Source organism: Schistocerca piceifrons, chromosome 3, assembly GCF_021461385.2.
Source record: "Schistocerca piceifrons isolate TAMUIC-IGC-003096 chromosome 3, iqSchPice1.1, whole genome shotgun sequence".
Classification (NCBI taxonomy): Eukaryota; Metazoa; Arthropoda; class Insecta; order Orthoptera; family Acrididae; genus Schistocerca; species Schistocerca piceifrons.
In genome coordinates this window covers 875,678,949-875,699,929 of record NC_060140.1, presented here as the reverse complement: position 1 = coordinate 875,699,929, position 20,981 = coordinate 875,678,949, and the positions used below count along the sequence as shown (strand labels likewise).

At 40.3% G+C, this 20,981-nt stretch overlaps 1 protein-coding gene across 1 annotated transcript in view; it reads right to left on the bottom strand.

Annotated features, from left to right (window-relative positions):
* Positions 1-14,996, bottom strand: part of LOC124789141 (protein ELYS) — a 259,690-nt gene extending 244,694 nt beyond the window's left edge. Inside the window, exons 1-4 of the mRNA XM_047256434.1 lie at positions 14,866-14,996; positions 1,938-2,057; positions 682-1,001; positions 412-589 (exon numbers count right to left, since the gene is read on the bottom strand). Coding sequence (XP_047112390.1) covers positions 412-589; positions 682-1,001; positions 1,938-2,049 — 610 coding nt within the window. The 5' untranslated portion in view covers positions 2,050-2,057; positions 14,866-14,996. The remainder of the gene's footprint in view (positions 1-411; positions 590-681; positions 1,002-1,937; positions 2,058-14,865) is intronic.
* Positions 14,997-20,981: the final 5,985 nt, after the last annotated feature.

Below are 20,981 nucleotides of genomic sequence, written 5' to 3'. Positions count from 1 at the left end.
CCACAGCCTGTTTGAAGACCAGGCAATGAGTGTGAATTACGCAGCCCACAGCACCATAAACATTAACAGAGTCGGTTGTTAAAACATTGTGCAATAACTCTGCCAAATACCCAAAAGCAAACCATTAAACAGTACTGTAAACTGTTCCATTCATTCTAGCAAACTAGAATCAAACAATATAACATAGTTAACCTGAAGTAATCCTGCAGTGAAGACAGATTTGCCAAGAGAAAATCATTCAATGTGTTTAGATACACAGTTTCGCACAAATCGACTGCACTTAATTTGCCATCTTTACAGTAAACAGGAATCTACCTTTCCTATATTGTCAAAATTATAGACTGTAATTCAGGATATTTCTTAATTATTTCAACCACTGCAAATTTTATTAAAGAGTTCACAGGCATTTACCATTGAGAAGAATGGCAGTGTGAGGGCCATCTGGATCGTGTCGCCGCAAATCAACTAACATTACATATCCACATCCTGTAAGGCCCACAGCAGCCACCCCACACATGTTCGTGATGGCTGGGGAAAGAAGTCTGCTCGCAGGACTTGCTCCTCCATCAATAACTGACAATGATGAGACCTTTTGACAAAAAAATAAATACAACGAAAAAGTTCTATGAAACTCTCTGAAAAAGTTTAATTTAAAACCAAATTTCCAGGTAGAAATCTTACCGGGTGCAAGACGTTGATAGTTGTAATTATAGACCCAGACGAGCTGTCACAAATACATACAGCACCACCACGATTGGGCCCACAGTCTAGTCCTACAAGAAGCTGAGGAGCAGTAGAACCAGTGACTGCTCCCCGTGGTGGCAACTCGCACACACAGGTCACATGAGGCACACGGTACCCAATATGCTCCTGTCCAATTTCTGCAACACTGTCAGACTGGGAAACATCTGCTCCAAACCTCCATGTGGCAATTTTGTTTCCTACTGACATGCGGAAGAGCCGTAGTTCTGTCTTAAAAGAAGTCCATGCATATTTGCAGTCTGCAACAGGAAGAGAGACTGATCAGACTGTGTGTACAGACTCATCCAAAACATAAATGTAACACCAAATTAGGGCTGAAATAGATCACTTGCATATTCCTGTTGTACAGTGTGTTCAGAAAGTCACTGTGCACTGGCCTACAGATGTAAATTATGTTAGAAGTTCAAAGAAAAGTTGGGATTCGTTCTACTGTTGTGTAACATTTAACAGCTTACTTCAGTTATGAAAGCTATTGAATGCGATGTGTAATGTTTAGATGTCCAATTTGCTTTTAAATTATGGTACCTTCAACTAACTAATCTATTTTTCTTACTGAAGATGCATTTCAGCAAAGTGCTAAATACACAGATGTAGAGCAGGAAGCATGTGTTGGATGTCTAATGAACTGGAAACTCAACTAAACAAACAGAAGTTGCTGGACATTTCTGCTTCTACGCGACAGAGCCCAGCAAAATCATTGTGCATGGTAGAACAAGAAAAGGGCATCAGGCTTACAACTGTGGTTAGACAAACAATGAAATTATTCCCATATAAAGTGACTGCAGTGCATGAAGTTGAAGGAAGCGGATCATGAAAAGTGAATCCTTTACCACAAATGGTTTACGTTTTTTATTGAGAGGAATACCATTGATACTCTGCATGTCATCTTTTATATAGACTTTTTTCTTGGGGGAACAGTGAAGTCTGTAGTATATCGCAATAGCCCCTACACACCTTGTGACTTTAATAACTGAAATACCTGCATACATGATAGGCATTTCACAATCATATCTGCAGAAATGTTTCCCAATAAAATTAAGTGGTTTCAGACTTGTCTAGCTATTGATGGACATCATTTTTAACATGTTGGAAATGCACAGCAATTTCCTAACACACTGTATAGAAATACTTTTTTTTTCAAAATGGGATATAATGCCAAAGTAATGCAATGTTACCTTTGAACACACCACCCTTCACTTCAAACATTCCATTTTCTGAGACATTGTATTTACCATTACTTAGTTTCAAATTTCTTGATATGTTGCAAGGGGCTTTTGTGCCATCCATGGTCACTGCTGAAAATAAGATTAGATAACATTATGGATAGAGTTACGCAAAAAAATAGTTTGTTGTTTAAATTTACAGAGAAGGGACAGGAAAAGCTTATTTCTTTTAGAACAAACAGAACAGTAATCAATAACAAATTACACTGAAACAAGGTGCAATTATTTGGTCAATGGTCATTCTAAAAACTAAATGTAAATTGACATCAGTCAGAATGTAGGTAGATCAATAGCTCATTTAGAGTTGTATATGAGAAGCAATCACTAAACACAAACCAGCTAACAGGATACAATATTCTACACTTTTGTGGCACATATAAAACAAACTGAGAACAATAACATTGCAGATTTTCTAAAATAAATATAGAGGTGCAGCAAATTTTGCAGGATGTATAGGTCTATGTCCTAATAAAAATACTCTAATGAATCACTACATAATGTGACTTCTTGATGTCAAAGGCATAAATTTCAAAAAATGTGGTAATTAGGACTGTATCTCTGGTGCAAACAGGTACATCTTCTAAGTAACTGCCTGAATAATTAGGATTTTATGAAATTTGGTATCAAAAATACAGCCCAGAGAATGTTTGTTCACAGACCAATGCGCAAAGCTAAAAGAAAGGAAGTATCTTCATTATCCTCTGGTGAAGATAACTATACCTCGAAATAAGTGACTAACAGAGCCAAAGAACCTTTTGGTAAAACTTCTTGCCTGACCAACTATGGGCCAGACCACAGCAGCTTACTTTTTGAAGTAAATGCTTCCACCAAATGAGCTAACCGGGCGCAACTCAGGCCCATAGTTTCAATTTTGGCAGTTCCTAGAACTCTCTGGTAAACTATCTAAAACACATTTGACTATACATGAAATTGTTTTACATTTATTTTTCACAACACTTCTAATATAACTTATTAAATGGCTGGAATAATCTTAAAATTAAATGGTCAACATTTACCCATAGATAACCCCCAACACATGGTAAGAATGTTCAGAGACTATAATGTCAGCTAATAACACAAACAAAATTAAGATCCCAATTCAATCATGACAGGTATATCCAAAATGGCACAAACAATCCAACAACTACTCCACAGCGAACTGTTTGAAGTTTTGATCTCACAAAGAGTCATGTTATGAAACTACAAAGTAAAGCAAAATCACCAGCCGATAACACAAAGTTATCATGCTATAGGGTGACTCTACCGAAAACTAGGAGTAGAGCCCTTAGCTAGAGAGAATTAAGGGAACCAACAATGGTAGATTAAAATGCCTGTTCCAGATGTAACGGGTGGTTATAATTAAAGTGCAGCTACTAAGTAGGTCCTGTGTGGGCTGTAATATCATATGGCAGCAAAGCTTGGTGGATATGCTAACACATTAATGCAGAACTGATTTACTGTGGAAAAAATTTTAGTTCATATTTTTGCCACTAGATGCAAATCTTGCACTACACACTGTGTGACAGCATGACAACGGTGGTTAATAATAAAATCAGCATTGTCTTTCTCACTTGTTTGAGCTTTCTTTACCTGCATCCTGTTTCTAATCCATTACATCTAACTGTTTTTCTTGCATTCACAGTGCCAGATTTACACCTGGTGGCCAAAATTGGAACTAATTTTTTTTTCCAGCATAAATTTGTTTCCACATTGACACATTAGAGTATCTACCAAGTTTCTCTCTCATATGACAATTACAACATACACTAGACTTATCTGAGTAGCTGCACTTTAATTGTAGCCACTGGTACACGTCATGCAGGAGTTAGTATTTGTGAGGAACCACTTTGATAGAGCTGTTGATGGGTTAACATACACTGATGGGCTGCTTCACCAGTACTGTAGTACAGATAGCACCGTTAGTCAATCTGCTGCTCTCTAGATTACAGGGAGCGTCACAAAGTAATGCGCTGCAATTTTTTGCGAAGCAACTATACGTCACACAGCAGTTGGACCAGTTGAGGAGGATGGGTGGGTGGGGGATAGACAATGGGAGGAACTCCTAGGGTGGCAAGAACCAAACTAATATAATTAGTAAATTACTTCTGTAGTAATATACTCTTTTAGTAATTCTTGGAGAGCTCAATTTATATTTACCTTTTTAATTGTAACTAAAGTAGTAACACCTTTTTACTAAAGAAGTAAGCCATTTCTGCACACTGCTGGCACGTTCATTACTCTCCCTCTTGGAAAATATTGATTGTCGGCAGACATTATTGTATCACCTCTTGCATAACTTATGTTCATCGCTACTGTTTTAGAAGTGAGAAAGGATTATTAAACTGAATCATTAAAATTGGAAAATCTAAACGCTATTTTTAATTAATGAAAAGATCTGTGTTTTATGAAAAAGAAAATTGCTGTTAATGGATGAATCTATTGTTATCCCCGCCACCTAATGAGCTAGCAGCAACATGGACCTATCCAAGAAACAATCAAAAAACATACCAGAAAATGAAAGAGAGCCATTTGCTGGAATAATGAAAAAGTACATAGCTACTGTTGAATCTAAAAAGCACGATGTCAACATGCTAAAAAAGAAAAAGGATGCTTGGGAAAAAATACACGTTGAATACAACGCAGAAGCTCTTACTAAAAGATCACAAGAGCAGCTTAAAGTAACTTGGAAGGACATGAAAGCGAAAGCAAAGAAAATGAAAGCTAAATGTAATCGAGATCAATTTCAAACTGGCGGTGGAGTGGGTGAGACTATGATCGACTATGTAAGCCAAATGGTTGTTGATATGATCCCACAAGTTTTTGAGGGGATAGCTGGAGTTAACGACAATGACATATCTGAAGATAATAGTATACTTCCAAGCAACTTTGATGACAACTGCTCTGAAGCTAGCAATGGAATTGCTGAAGGTGGAACTTTATCCCACAGTCATGAACCTTGGCCTACTTTCTCTGGCAGGAGCATATCAGGAAATGCACCCAGCAAAAGAGGGAGAGAACATGGGATTGTAGTGAAGAACCGAGAGATGTTGAAAAAGCAGATGAGCTTTATTCCTTAAAAATCCATTTAATACGAGAGGAATACAATGCAAAAAAGTAATTAATAGAAAGACAAAGAGAAATCTTCGAAGAAAAACATAACCTCAAAATGGAAATTATGAATAAGTTCAAGAACATAATGGAGCAAACTGCAGGTTCCAGTTCTTCAGCCAATGTACTCGAGAAATTTGGATTTTTGTAAATGAATAAGAAAATATTCATATGTATAAAATATCTTTTATTTCCTTGATATTTTTTCAAATGGTTAATATGTTCTTGTTTCTTGTACGGCATAATATTTGTGTTTATCATTTCAGCATCAGAACTAATTTTTGTTAATACCACATTCTAATCTAATATTTGCCTGAATTTGCAATATTATAAAATAAATGATTAATGGAAAATCTCATATAAGATGTGAAACAAATACTAACAAAGAGATAGAGGGGCTGGCCAGTACTTACCTCAGCTCAGTACAGCCGATAGATACACATAAAACAGAACTGAAAATTTACATTCCTAGCTTTCGGAACTTTGTTCCTTCATCAGGGAGGAGAGAGGGGAAAAAAAGGGAAGAAGGGAAAGTGGATTCAGTTACTCACAACCCAGGTTATGAAGCAACAGGGAAAGGTAAACAGGGAGGGTAGCAAGGATGGAGGCATGGTTCCCTCTGACAACCATGCCTCCATCCTTGCTACCCTCCCTGTTTACCTTTCCCTGTTGCTTCATAACCTGGGTTGTGAGTAACTGAATCCACTTTCCCTTCTTCCCTTTTTTTCCCCTCTCTCCTCCCTGATGAAGGAACAAAGTTCCGAAAGCTAGGAATGTAAATTTTCAGTTCTGTTTTATGTGTATCTATCGGCTGTACTGAGCTGAGGTAAGTACTGGCCAGCCCCTCTATATTATAAAATAAGTCTTTTTTTTTAGAAATAATCAAAACATTGTATGACTTTGTATACTCAATTAAGAAATAAAATGGGAATGTCAATCCCCAGCAAAAAAATGTACAAAAGAAAAAAGAACGTAACTATAAAATTATGCATAAATAAAACGAGTCACTTTTCAATGCAGTAGTGACAATCCAGTGGCTTATTTATTCATTTAAGAAGGAAAAGTCTTTACACTAACTTCTAATTTTACCAGCAAACTAGGTACAATTTTATTTAAAGTAATGAACTATAATAGACCTTCTGATGGCTTGGCCTGCGGCATCTGCTTCTGGCTGAAATGCACGTTGCTTGGTGTCCTTCACCTCCACAGCATCCGACTGAAACACACCTCTAACTTCTACTCCAAAGTTGTGTCAAACTGCATCAGCCACAATAACATTCCCGCACTTGTTTGGTTTAAATTGCATTGTTGTAGTGAGAATTTGGAAACATTTCTTTCAAACACCGAACGCTCGCTCTATTACACATCCGGTAGCAATACGGGCTCTATTGTAGCGTCGTTCGCCTCGTACGTGGGCTCAGAACAAAGACATCATAAGATGTTTGAAGAGATCATATCCTCTATCTCCAACAATCAACCCTTCATACTGTCCATTTTCAAATTCTGCAACAACTCTACTGTTGTCCCAAATATCTGCATTGTGCATGGAACCCAACCAACAGTTTACCACATTCAAATTCTTCATATTGGCATCACCGATGATTTGTGTATTGATAGAAAAGAAATTCTTGCAATTTTTGTATAGTTCCACTTGTGCTCCAGGACAAAGTATGGGTATATGTACACAATATATGGCCCCTATGACATTTGGGAATCCACCAGTTCGATAGAATTCCCTTTTGTTCTTTGATATATTTTCTTGGCTCTATGTTAAGTCCCATAGTGCTCAGAGCCATTTTTTTTCTTGGCTCTGTGGCATGGACACATACAGTGGCTTTAAGGCAATTAAACTGTTTATCACACTGTTCAAATCTCTCCCAGCAGCAGTACAGTGGATATTAATGAGATCTTCTGCTACAATTTTATAAGTACCTGTGCAAAAGATTCACAGTCCACAAAAAAGTTGCAGCCTAGGAGATAAAGCATGGTTCCTGTCAGAATTATGCTTCAGTAATGCCTCCAGCAACTCAAAAGACTCCAAACTGCTCTTTGAAATCACTTTCGCTATACATCACAAATGGGTCTCTTCTCTCCATTACAACCCTCATTCTTGGGATATTCACCTCTTCCTCCATCTCCATATATTCTTTGTAGTACAGATAATCCACAGAATTCACTATTACTGCCTAGGAGTAAATTTTGGCCTAATTTCCTCATTAAGTTACTAACATAGTGGCGTACTCTTCAATGGTGCCCTCCGCCTGTAACGGAGTAAATAAATTTACTTTGGAAGCAAATGAAAAATTTACTCCAGGAGTAATTTAGTATCGACTGGCAGTCGCCGATTTCCTTCTCTCTTAGGAACTTACTACTTTAGTTTAAGTCACTCACAGTTGGTGCTCGCCACCCTTAGTTTTCAAACGGCAGGTTGCTCAATAGCTTCCGTGCTCCTGGAGAGGTAGGACAGCTCCTGTGAATCTATACACTGCATTAGCGTAGAACTTATGATGGAAAAATCTTTGTGTGTAGCTCAACAAGATACCACTAGGAACTTTTGGAATGCTTAAGGAAGACTTCAGGGATGATCACCTTTCTAGATCATAGTCAAACAGGTGGCTCAAGATGCTTAGAGAATGTCAGGGGGAGGTCACACTCTCAGATTAACGTGTGACTCATGTACGTCAGCAACTGAATTCAGACAATCAAATGAGTGTTCGCTTGACATCGGAAATATTGGACTTGCTCTATGTTTCAAGGCAGTGCTCCGGAGACTAAACCACTGGGTCACCCATGTCCAAAAGGAGTTCCGCGCATCATGGAGACAGCACCACGCCAACATAACTGTTACACTGCCTTTTTAGTCACAGCTTACCTGACTCATATTGGTGCGACAACAGTGCAGGAGCCGCCCTACAGTTCCAACCTGGCCCCAGTGGTATTTTTTTTGTTTTGTCGGTTGAGAAGGAATCTCTAAGGAAAACCTCTCATGTCGATGGACACTGTGCAAGCTACTTCGATGGCTTCCCTGAAGAGCATCCCAACTGAGAAGTTCCAGAAAGCCTACAATGCATGAAAATATGCTGGCAAAAATGTGCTGATGCAGAAGGATCACATACATCGAAGAATTTTAAGTTGTTGAACCTATCTGAACAATAAATTATGAAAAAAGACTCATTACTTTCTGGACAAATCCCGGAAATGTACTAGAGACAATAAAAAGAAGTGTCTATTAATGACAATATTGGCTTGCAGTTCTTGCTGGCACATGACCACTGCAAGCAAGAATTAGTTGTGTTGATCCGAGTACTGAATTTCTGAAGGACTCAAGAGCTGCTTTGAGCCTGTGGCGAGACTGTTCTGGCAAAGTTTAGTGCTGTCCACAAGTTTCACTCAAGTCTTTAAGCCTGGTAAAAAGAAGAAGAAGAAGAAGATTGCTCTGTGAACAATGGAGAGATGGATGTTGTTAACTGGTACAGACAGGAAATCAAACATAAGAATCAGAGAATGGACTGATGGACTGGAATGGAGTGGAAGGCATCATTAAGACTGCAATGAAAATTAAATGGAAGGGGAAGTTGAATAGATGGCAGACAGATCCAAAAAGGCAAGAAAAGACAGGTGAATAATTCAGTGGAAGGTGGGTAGGTGACTTTACAAAACATGACAAGCCAACACAATTGTAAAAGTGATGAGCGTGATACAAAGAGAAGTCTGAAGCAGGCTTTTATTTGGGTCCAGTGGCCAATGCAAGCCATCAGTATAATCTTTGAAGTGTGAAGTTATATTTTGCTGGAATGACATCTCCAATGTTATTAACTATATGTTTCCATTGTAGATGTCATTTGTGTTTTTTGTTTACAATATATCATCTAGCATTTGTGGTCGTTGGTTCAATCCATGGTGTCTACCAGATGCAGACTGGTCTCCTGGAGATAGCAAGAATATGAAAGACTGAAAAACTATCATTCTGCTTTGACCAAAGAAAAGACTGTTGAAAATTTTTAGTGCTGGCTGTGATGCAAATTTTGTAGCCAAGGCCCAAGTTAAGGTGTTCAGTGACAGTCTGACAGTAAGTTTTTTTAAAGTCAACAAATGTTTCATGACAATCTTTTTATATACCATATGTAGCTCCCATAGGTATATAACATCACACACATATTTGAATGCAACATTGTGTCAAAATGTTAAAGTAATCGATGAACTTTCAGAGATCTCTGATGTTATACCAACATACATTCACATCCATACAAATAAAAATGTAGATTGCTACTCACCATGTAGCAAAGATCTACACTTTCAGCTAGATGGCCTTCTGAAATAGATATCTCTCTCACTCACACACACACACACACACACACACACACCAAACAGTCTGGCAGACTGTCAGGCTGCGAGGAACTGCACATGATGGGAGAAGCAATCTGGGTGATTGGGATCAGGAGCAGGCTGGGTTGTGGAAGGGGAGGGAAACAGGGTATGAGTGGGGGATGATTAAGTGCTGTTTTTGGGAGCATACAGGGATGAGGTGGAGAGAGGGTAGGGATGCTAAATGGAGTCAGGAGGTTAGAGAAGGGCAGGGTTGCCTGAAATGGAGAGACACAAAAAATTGTTGGTGCGCTTGTTGAAAAGAAAGCTGTGTAGTGCTAGATAGAGAACAAGGAAGGCAATAGTTGGGTAAAGGACGATGACGAACAAAAGTTGAGGCCAGGAGGGTTACAGGAACATAGGATATGTTGCTTGGAGAGTTCCCACCTGTGCAAATCAGAAAAAAAACTGGTGTTGGTAGGAAGGAGCCATATGGCACAGGCTGTGAAGTAGTCATCAAAATGAAGAATGTCGTTTCGGGCAATGTGCTCAGTAACTGGGTGGTCCAGCTGTTTCTTGCCCACATTTTGTATGTGGCCATTCACATGGACCGACAGCTTGTTCACCATCATGCCCACATAGAATGGAACACAGTGGTAGCAGCTTAGCTTGTAGATCACATAACTGCTTTCACAGATGGCCTTGCCTCTGATGGGACACGTGATGTTTGTGACTGGATTGGAGTGGGTGGTGGTGGCGGCAGGATGTATGATACAGATCTTGCATCTAGGTCTATTATAGGGATATGAGCCATGAGGCAAGGGGTTGTGAGCCGGGTCTGCATAAGGATGGACGAGGATTTGTGTAGGTTTGGTGGGTGGCAGAATACCATTGTGGGAGGGATGGGGAGGATAGTGGGCAGGACATTCCTCATTTCAGGGCTTCATGAGAAGTAGCTCAAACACTGGGGGGGGGAATGTAATTCAGTTGCTCCAGTCCTAGGTGGTACTGAGTCATAAGGAGAGTACTCCTCTGTGGGTGGATGGTGGGACTGGGTGGTGGTGGGTGACTGGAGAGATAAGACACAGGAGGTTTGTTTCTGCACAAGGTTGGGAGAGTAATTACGGTCTGTGAATGCCTCTGTAACCTCCTTGGTATATTTCAAGAAGGACTACTTGTCACTACAGATGTGACGGCCATGGGTGGCTGGACTGTATGGAAGGCACTTCTTTTTATGGAATGGGTGGCAGCTGTTTAAGTGTAGGTACTTCTGATGGTTGGTAGGTTTGATTTGGACGTACGTACTGACGAAGACATCTTTGAGGTGGAAGTCAACATCAAGGAAGGAGGCTTGTCGGGTTGAGGAGGACCTGTTGACTTGAATGGTGGAGACGGATGAATCTGAAGCAAGGGAGGGGTTTTGGAATCTTGGTTGTTTGAGGATTTCACAGCTCCCACTGACAACAGGATTGCAGGAGCTCAAACATTCAGAAGTGTGCTGGGAATATAACTCACTCATCCCAAAAAGGATGAGCCAATCACGTGTAAAACTGTACATCTTACCACGAGAAACATTTGAATGAGCACCTAATTTAAAGGTTAAGAGAGGAACTTTGGTAACATGAGTAAACAAAATATCAACATAAGGGGACAGATAACAAATATATTTCAATGTCATGACACACTGCTATAATTCCTCCTGCTTCAAATAATTACATTACCTAAACAACAAACTTTTTCTACTGACTATAGTATCGCACAGCTATTCAGCCTTCAAAGTGTGGGTGTGGGAGTTAAATGAAGCAGTCAAATTAAAAGCGAGGCAGATCAATGCTCAATCTGACTGAAGCCACTTTTTCACATTCAATGTAACTTAGGCATTCAGATATTGGTATGTATAATCTGTATTTTGCCAGTGCATGGTTATAGTCTTGAACATCAGCGCAGCACAGAGTGAAGTCAGATAAAGATATAACAATCACGTAACTTTCCTTGTGGTTTTTCACACTGTAGTCTTACAAAATCAAGTGGCACGTGGAGAGTGTGGGGACATTTTTTAATGATGCCAGGAAAAATCAGACTCGATTGACCCCTCTTGAGATGGGCCTCTTGAAGATGAGCCAAAACTGACTAATAACATTTTTGAGTAGACTTTGAACTTGGATAACTCATTATTTGAGCACTGAAGGTGCCACTTGCAGAGCTTTTTGATACGCCGACAAGCTGGAGGTGACTGAAGAATCAGCTTCACAAAGTTATTCTTTCAGTAGACACTGGCTGATAAAGCATAGCTGCCATGGAGTACCTCAGACTAGGCACCACACATACCTTCACTAACATGAATATGATCCTCACTACCCAAGCAGCAGTAATGTCCATCATAAAATCTTTAAAATCATAACATTCTAGTGGTTATGATAAAATATCAAAAACGTTAAATAAAGAGCGTGCTTCCGAGTTTAGTAACATATTAAGCTATATGTGCAACCAGTCGTTTATCAGTGGAACATTTCCTGAATGGTTGAATTATGCTGAAGTTAAACCATCATTTAAGACAGGAGACAACAATACCATCAATTTCCATCCAATTTCACTTTTGCAAGCATTCTCCAAAATTTTAGAAAAGATACTCATAATATACAGCCAGCTCCTTAATCATCTGACAACAAATAACAAATTGCTCAAGCAAAAGTTCAGACTTCTAAACAGTTCTGATATTGATAAGGATATCTACAAACACAGCGACAACATACTTTGCGTCATTAGACAAATTAAAGGCTACTGGTATATTTTGTGATCTGGCCATGGCATCTGACTCTGTAAATCACAATATACTATTAAGTAAATTTGAATATTACAGTGTAACAAGATATGCTGCAAAATGCTTCAATTCCTATACCTCTGACACGAAACAAAATATGCCATTAGGAAAGAAACATGAATTTGCCTATCAAGCATCATCCAAATGATAACTAGGGAACTAATTACATATGGCATCCCACAAGGTCCCATCTTAGGGCCCTTGCTTTTTTGGTGTGTGTGTACAATACACTATATTCAATTCAGAATTTCTAAGAGGTTTCCCTCCAGTATATGGCTAGAATATAATGACGAACAGATAGAAGAATTGGACTGTTAAATTCTTGGCATTACAGTTTGATAATAAATTCAACTGGGAGGAGCACACCACAGAACCGCTAAGGCACTAGACAACACTCTATTTACAATATATAAAAACAAAGATGATGTGACTTACCATACGAAAGCGCTGGCAGGTCGATAAAAACACAAACAGACACATACATACACACAAAATTCAAGCTTTCGCAACAAACTGTTGCCTCATCAGGAAAGAAGGAAGGAGAGGGAAAGACGAAAGGATGTGGGTTTTAAGGGAGAGGGTAAGGAGTCATTCCAATCCCGGGAGCGGAAAGACTTACCTTAGGGGGAAAAAAGGACGGGTATACACTCGCACACACAAATCCAGTGCAGTATGAGTGTTGGAAAATGATTCTTCTATTCAATGTACCTCAAAAATGAAAATAAGTTTAAAATTTTTTAGTTTCATTCCACACCCATGGATAATTATCAGTTGGTTCGTTTGTGGGGTTGAAGGGACCAGACTACAAAGGCCATCAGTCTCTCGGATAATTATTCCGCTTGGGATATATGGAAGGTACATTAGCACACTCTTGTTTGATTTTCACTGGAAATATTTTTGTGCATTCTTGTTCTTCTGGCATGTTCTACATTCTGGAGGATTCCCTCACTATGGATCTATTGGAACAAAAAGCACATCTAAGCTAAACTAGTCCAAATGTGTTACAATAAGATTTATGAGACACTCTGATGGCATATTATGATAAATTTAACATAATTTGAGCTTTGTTCTCCAAATAAACTACTGTACACAAAATGTTGAGCAGGATAATTAAGTTTCAGCACTACAGGTCCCTTAAATCATGAGCAGTGACAAAACAAAGTTGATGATTTATTCATTTAAGTCGCAATGTCAAAAAAATCATGAAAACATTGCTACTAGCCCAACCACACTACTTACGGAGCTGTTATTTGGGAAGGGTTCGTGTAAGTCCTATATGTGTATCCTGTAAAAAAATTAATCACAATTTAAGATGGGTGACTAGGAAGCTTATCTACATTTAGGCCACTTAACATGGAATGACTCTCCTGTAAAAAGTTGATGAAAACTGGATAGTGATGGGTGGAGACCTTTAAATTTAGGCCCCATAACATGGAACGACCCATTTGCTGGTGCAAGTCACTGCCAAATAGTGCTAGCAAACAAGAGCTACACTTAGCATGTGAATTGCCCATACCACTTTTTATTTTTAAATTTTTCGTTGCTACATGCCCCTTGCCCCATGTGGGCAGAGGACTGGGGTGAGGGCAGGGGACTGGCAGTGTTACAATCGACTCACTCTTCAGACAGTAGACATTATCCTCTAACCTATATGCTAAACACAAAACAAGGAAACAATTCATCATGAATCTACAATTATTTTAAAATGTGATGTTAATGGAAGAATGTAAGAAATAATGTCTTCATGAATAGTTTTAAAACAGTGATACAAAATGTGAACAGACAGTACATTTAAAAATACTTTAAGAACACAACATTTGAAAAACACTGAACACAACAGAAGACACACTAACCATTAAAAACGGGGCACTGCACACTTTTGCGAAAACTCGAAAAGAACCTGCCTGGGACGGATAAGGTGAAGTGGACCCACGAGTTGGTAGGGTGGGTGTCAGGACAGAGTTCCTGATCCTGGACAGTGAGACGGTGGAAATTTCTTTGGGGGAAGGACATGGAGGATGTGCAGGTGGTGAGCTGATGGCGTCTGTAAGTAGAGGCAAGGCAACACACTAAGACTGGACAGGAGAGGGGACACACCACTGTTTTTGGAATCTGAGCGAATTAATAAACGCATTATGGGCGGTTCTGAGCGTCTGGCATCATGCACTTCCCTTTTAACTCAAAATACGTTTAATACATCTGTGACTTAAGCCCACAGAATCCTCAAAGAAACCAAACTCAACTTCCCAAGCCAGAAAAATAAAACGCAGTTTCATTTGCATCAATATAATAGACAGTACTATATATACATACACATACATACTACTGTTTCATGGTAATCTGATGATATTTTAAAAAGCTAAGTCTCAAACACGTACACATAACACTGAGAAACGTTGAAATACGATAATATGCGGTGTTCCACTCATAAATATGGATATTTTCTGAAATGATATTAAAATATAGAACCAAATGGTTTACCCAAAGGGGCAATGATACTGTCGCACATAATAATCAAATGGCTATGAGCATATAACATTGACGAATGTTTTAGTTTTATACACACTCGCACAAGATAATCTTACAACACAGCACCTATAAAATTCATTTCTAGTTAACAAGAAAACATCAATAATTTGTACTTACAGACGCAGTTATCCAGTGTCAATTAATATAATAGGTATGACTGACTAGCAGAAAACAACGTTCCAAAAAACGGTATTTTCGTAAATTTACAGCAAATTAAGCGATGTCATTTGTTACATATTTACATGCCACTTCACAATACAATAACACAAATGCACTTTGTCCACATGTGTGCAATGTCTGCAGAATCAGTCATAAGATTCGCCATAACCTAATAACCACAATATAAATCTATGGCGCCTATTTCGTATTAACCACAAAACTTCTAAAAACCAAAGATGGCATGCCGAATAAAACCATTAACACATTGTATAGTATCGATCTTTACTTTTGTCGAAAACTGTCCGAATTGTTCTCGTAGCACAGCATCTTCAGTATCGAGAGTTCACGTAAATATTATCCCAACAATAATAACAACAATATTAAAATTCAAAGAAAATCAAATCGATTAGGATCGATATGCGGAAAAACAAACCTTCACGTGGATAAAACTGGACTGCCTAAAGGTGTGGTTCGAGTTTCAGTTTGGTGTGTAACATGACAACATGTGAACGTATTTTGTGCGTGTGATAAGAAACATGAACGAAGTCGTTACCGTATACCAAAGTACTTTTGATCTGCTAATACCAGGTAACTACAATTGTGACCCCGAGGTATTACATATTTCACAACTCTGTTGGAACACGTGAGGCAGTACTGACCCTACCACTTATCTTAGAAAATACACTCCTGGAAATGGAAAAAAGAACACATTGACACCGGTGTGTCAGACCCACCATACTTGCTCCGGACACTGCGAGAGGGCTGTACAAGCAATGATCACACGCACGGCACAGCGGACACACCAGGAACCGCGGTGTTGGCCGTCGAATGGCGCTAGCTGCGCAGCATTTGTGCACCGCCGCCGTCAGTGTCAGCCAGTTTGCCGTGGCATACGGAGCTCCATCGCAGTCTTTAACACTGGTAGCATGCCGCGACAGCGTGGACGTGAACCGTATGTGCAGTTGACGGACTTTGAGCGAGGGCGTATAGTGGGCATGCGGGAGGCCGGGTGGACGTACCGCCGAATTGCTCAACACGTGGGGCGTGAGGTCTCCACAGTACATCGATGTTGTCGCCAGTGGTCGGCGGAAGGTGCACGTGCCCGGCGACCTGGGACCGGACCGCAGCGACGCACGGATGCACGCCAACACCGTAGGATCCTACGCAGTGCCGTAGGGGACCGAACCGCCACTTTCCAGCAAATTAGGGACACTGTTGCTCCTGGGGTATCGGCGAGGACCATTCGCAACCGTCTCCATGAAGCTGGGCTACGGTCCCGCACACCGTTAGGCCGTCTTCCGCTCACGCCCCAACATCGTGCAGCCCGCCTCCAGTGGTGTCGCGACAGGCGTGAATGGAGGGACGAATGGAGACGTGTCGTCTTCAGCGATGAGAGTCGCTTCTGCTTTGGTGCCAATGATGGTCGTATGCGTGTTTGGCGCCGTGCAGGTGAGCGCCACAATCAGGACTGCATACGACCGAGGCACACAGGGCCAACACCCGGCATCATGGTGTGGGGAGCGATCTCCTACACTGGCCGTACACCACTGGTGATCGTCGAGGGGACACTGAATAGTGCACGGTACATCCAAACCGTCATCGAACCCATCATTCTACCATTCCTAGACCGGCAAGGGAACTTGCTGTTCCAACAGGACAACACACGTCCGCATGTATGCCGTGCCACCCAACGTGCTCTAGAAGGTGTAAGTCAACTACCCTGGCCAGCAAGATCTCTGGATCTGTCCCCCATTGAGCATGTTTGGGACTGGATGAAGCGTCGTCTCACGCGGTCTGCACGTCCAGCACGAACGCTGGTCCAACTGAGGCGCCAGGTGGAAATGGCATGGCAAGCCGTTCCACAGGACTACATCCAGCATCTCTACGATCGTCTCCATGGGAGAATAGCAGCCTGCATTGCTGCGAAAGGTGGATATACACTGCACTAGTGCCGACATTGTGCATGCTCTGTTGCCTGTGTCTATGTGCCTGTGGTTCTGTCAGTGTGATCATGTGATGTATCTGACCCCAGGAATGTGTCAATAAAGTTTCCCCTTCCTGGGACAATGAATTCACGGTGTTCTTATTTCAATTTCCAGGAGTGTAGATTACGGAAATACACACCTATGTATCTAGCTTTTGACAATGTTGACTGGAATACTCTCTTTCAAATTCTGAAGGTGGCAGGGGTAAAATACAGGGAGTGAAAGGCTATTTACAATTTGTACACAAACCAGATGGCAGTTATAAGAGTCGAGGGGCATGAAAGGGAAGCAGCGGTTGGGAATGGAGTGAGACAGGGTTGTAGCCGATCCTCGATGTTATTCAATCTGCATATTGAGCAAGCAGTAAAGGAAACAAAAGATAAATTCGGAGTAGGTATTAAAATCCATGGAGAAGAAATAAAAACTTTGAGGTTCGCTGATGACATTATAATTCTGTCAGAGACAGCAAAGGGCTTGGAAGAGCAGCTGAACGGAATGGACAGTGTCTTGAAAGGAGAATATAAGATGAAAATCAACAAAAGCAAAACCAGGATAAAGGTATGTAGTCGAATTAAATCGGGTGATGCTGAGGGAATTAGATTAGGAAATGAGACACTTAAAGTAGTTAATGAGTTTTGCTATTTGGGTAGCAAAATAACTGATGATGATCGAAGTAGAGAGGATATAAAATGCAGACTGGCAATGGCAAGGAAAGCATTCCTGAAGAAAAAAAATTTGTTAACATTGAGTATAGATTTTAAGTGTCAGGAAGTCGTTTCTGAAAGTATTTGTATGGAGTGTAGCCATGTATGGAAGTGAAATGTGGACGATAAATAGTTTAGACAAGAAGAGAATAGAAGCTTTCGAAATGTGGTGCTACAGAAGAATGCTGAAGATTAGATGGGTAGATCACATAACTAACGAGGAGGTATTGAATACAATTGGAGAGAAGAGAATTTTGTGGCACAACTTGACTAGAAGAAGGGTTGGTTGGTAGGGCATATTCCGAGGCATCAAGGGATCACCAATTTAGTACTGGAGGGCAGCGTGGAGGGTAAAAATCGTACAGGGAGACCAAGAGACGAATACACTAAACAGATTCAGAAGGATATAGGTTGCAGTAGGTACTGGGAGATGAAGAAGCTTGCACAGGATAGAGTAGCATGGAGAGCTGCATCAAACCAGTCTCTGTACTGAAGAGCACAAGAACAACAACTCTGAATTAACAATTTACTGTACAATACTGGACATTAGGCCACAATAGTAACTTACATCATCAGCTAAAAGGAGTGAAGTGCACGTCATCATCATTTCGTCAGCACAGGACAAAGTGCACTAGAGGAGGCAGGAGGCCGTTACCAAAAATTACACAGCCATTACTACAAATTACATGATTGACCAAATCATGAACAACCCAACCAACAGAAACTCTCGTACAGCGCGGGCACAAACATATCCGATGGTGCTGCAGGCCATCAGCCCTTCTACAAAATCTCACATGTGGGGCACTTCTTCGATCAATCGTTTTTGTTGAAGGATACAACCAAACCAGATTCTATCACGTCAGATCATAAACTAACATTTCGTCTCATCTCACACCATACCATCCGACCGCTCCAACGGCGTGACGTGTGCCTGAAGTTCACTACTGTGCTTGCAACAACTGCACAGCTGCACCAGATGTGCACTAAATGTACTATGGTATCGCGAATGTTCCAAAAACTATCGCTGTTCAAATCTGCCAAATTGATACCCTTCCAACAAGTGGTTAGTGACAAGTCATTGAGATCAGGAACCATTCCCAATTTACCAGCATTCCAGTGTAGCCAACCACACACTTGGTTCCAAATAGTCAAATTAATTCTACAAAGTTACGGAATAACAGACAATACAAACAAGTTCGTATCTGTGCTGAACATTTTAGATGAACATTCTCATCTAGTGATATCATTGTCTCTCCACCTACGTGAAACAGGGTTTGATACGACAGAAAAGGCTTTATTGTTACGCATGTCGAAGGTACCTGAACGACAAATATGCCAGGTCTTCTATGAAAAAGAAATCGGAAACAGAACGCCATCTCAGCAATGGAGGCACCTTAGTCAAAACATAGAATCCGACATGTTTTTGAAAGACAGCATGTGGACAGTATAAATACTCAAACTTTCACTTTCACTACAGTCCATGTTTATTTCAAAGGAACAGGAATCTATGGAGATCAAACTGCAACTTGGACGTAGAATTCATGCAGTGCTGCAGTTAAAAACAAGTCAGATGTATTCCTCATGCTACACAGTCAGCCACGTTTTTGCAGCAAGAAGGGTGCGGCCCCGTGCAATAGGAGAACTTACAAACTCATCTGAGGTCGATTGCATGAGTTGCGAAGAATCATGGGACCAACAGCGACGACACAGAACGACAGTGAACTGAGCTAACTTGAAAGCAGCTCACCATGACTAAACGATGTTGCCCCGAGGCTACCGTTCTCCTGCAGGGATCACAGTACTGCATGTGTAGGAGTGACTTGCCTCTTCGACAAATATGTAGGCATAGCGAAAAGTGCAGCACAAAAGCACACAAAATGTATTTCACCTTGTAGTTTTAAATAAGAGCAACAACAGCCTACTATAGGAGCAATGGACAACATAAGGTGAGGTGCTAACAGGTTATAAGGTGCAAAACAAGCTTATCCTCTGTCAGCCTACAGGCCGCAGACTTTTCATGTGGGATTGGGTGTCAGGCTGCATGTTCCTACAACTCAGGATTGGCAGTTAGCATCATACCATGGGCATAATCTCATTCCAACAGAAAATCAATGAGGACTTTTCTATGTACTGTTAATGGCACACCTTTTTGTAGTTGTGGAATAAGACACTTGGAAATGGATTTCGGACTTCAGTGAAACTTCACCTTGGACTTAGTGGTAGTGGATATGTCAGTGACAATACTGGGGGCAGATTTTCTTTGCCACCATGAACTTTTAATAAATTTAGCTGTGGGAGCGATTAAATGTACCATTACTTGACAATCAATACATGCATTCAAGGATATGATCGGTATAGATATACCATCACAGGAGGAAAGTAAAGACAGAATTATTGGGTTGGTGCATAAATTCATACGCTGTTTCCTGAAGTTTAATAAAGGCAACAGACATACATAACAATAGTCATCAATAATATATTCTCCTTACTATTTGCAACAGTCTGCCTATGTTGAAGAAACTTTTCGGTTCTGCGATTGTAGAAATCACGGGGTTTTGTGATAAAGAACTCATTGTACGAAGTTCGGAGTGAAATTCATCTGGAAAGGAAATTCCTTGAGGGTTGTTCGCTACAGGGTCGAAAAGATGAAAATCTGGGGGCATAAGATCAGGTGAATAAGGTGGGTGCAGAATGACTTTTTAAAGATGATGCAGTTATCTATAATGAAGTACTTTCTGAGGGAAGCTGTATAAATATTCAGTCAAATCTTGATAAGATTTCGGTGTGGTGCAGAGATTGGAAGCTTGCTATACATGTTAGAAATGTATAAAATTTTGCACTTCTCAAAAAGAAAAAGTGTAGTATTTTTTGAGTGTTGGAATCCGCCAATTCTTACAAATAACTGAGTGTAACACTTTGTATTGATATGAAATGGAAAGATCACATAGGTTCAGTCATGGATAAAGCAGCTGGTAGACTTTGGTTTATTGATAGAATACTTGGGAAGTGCAATTAGTATACAACAGAGATTGATTACAAATCACTTGTGTGGCTGGTTCTAGGATATTGCACAAGTTTGTGTGACCTGTATCAAAGGGGACTAACTGGGGATATTGAACAAATACAGAGAAGAGCCATCACAAGTGGTCACAGGTTTGTTTAATCTGAAGAGAGTGTCACACAGACACTGAAGGAACTAAACTGGAAGACTCCTCAAGACAGACGTAAACTATCCCAAGAAAGTCTGTCAACCAAGTTCCAAGAATCAGCTTTAAATGATTACTCTAGGAATATACTACAAACCCCTACATATCATTCATATAGGGATCGTGAGGATAAGATTAGAATAATTACTGCACGCACAGAGGTATTCAACAATCGTTCT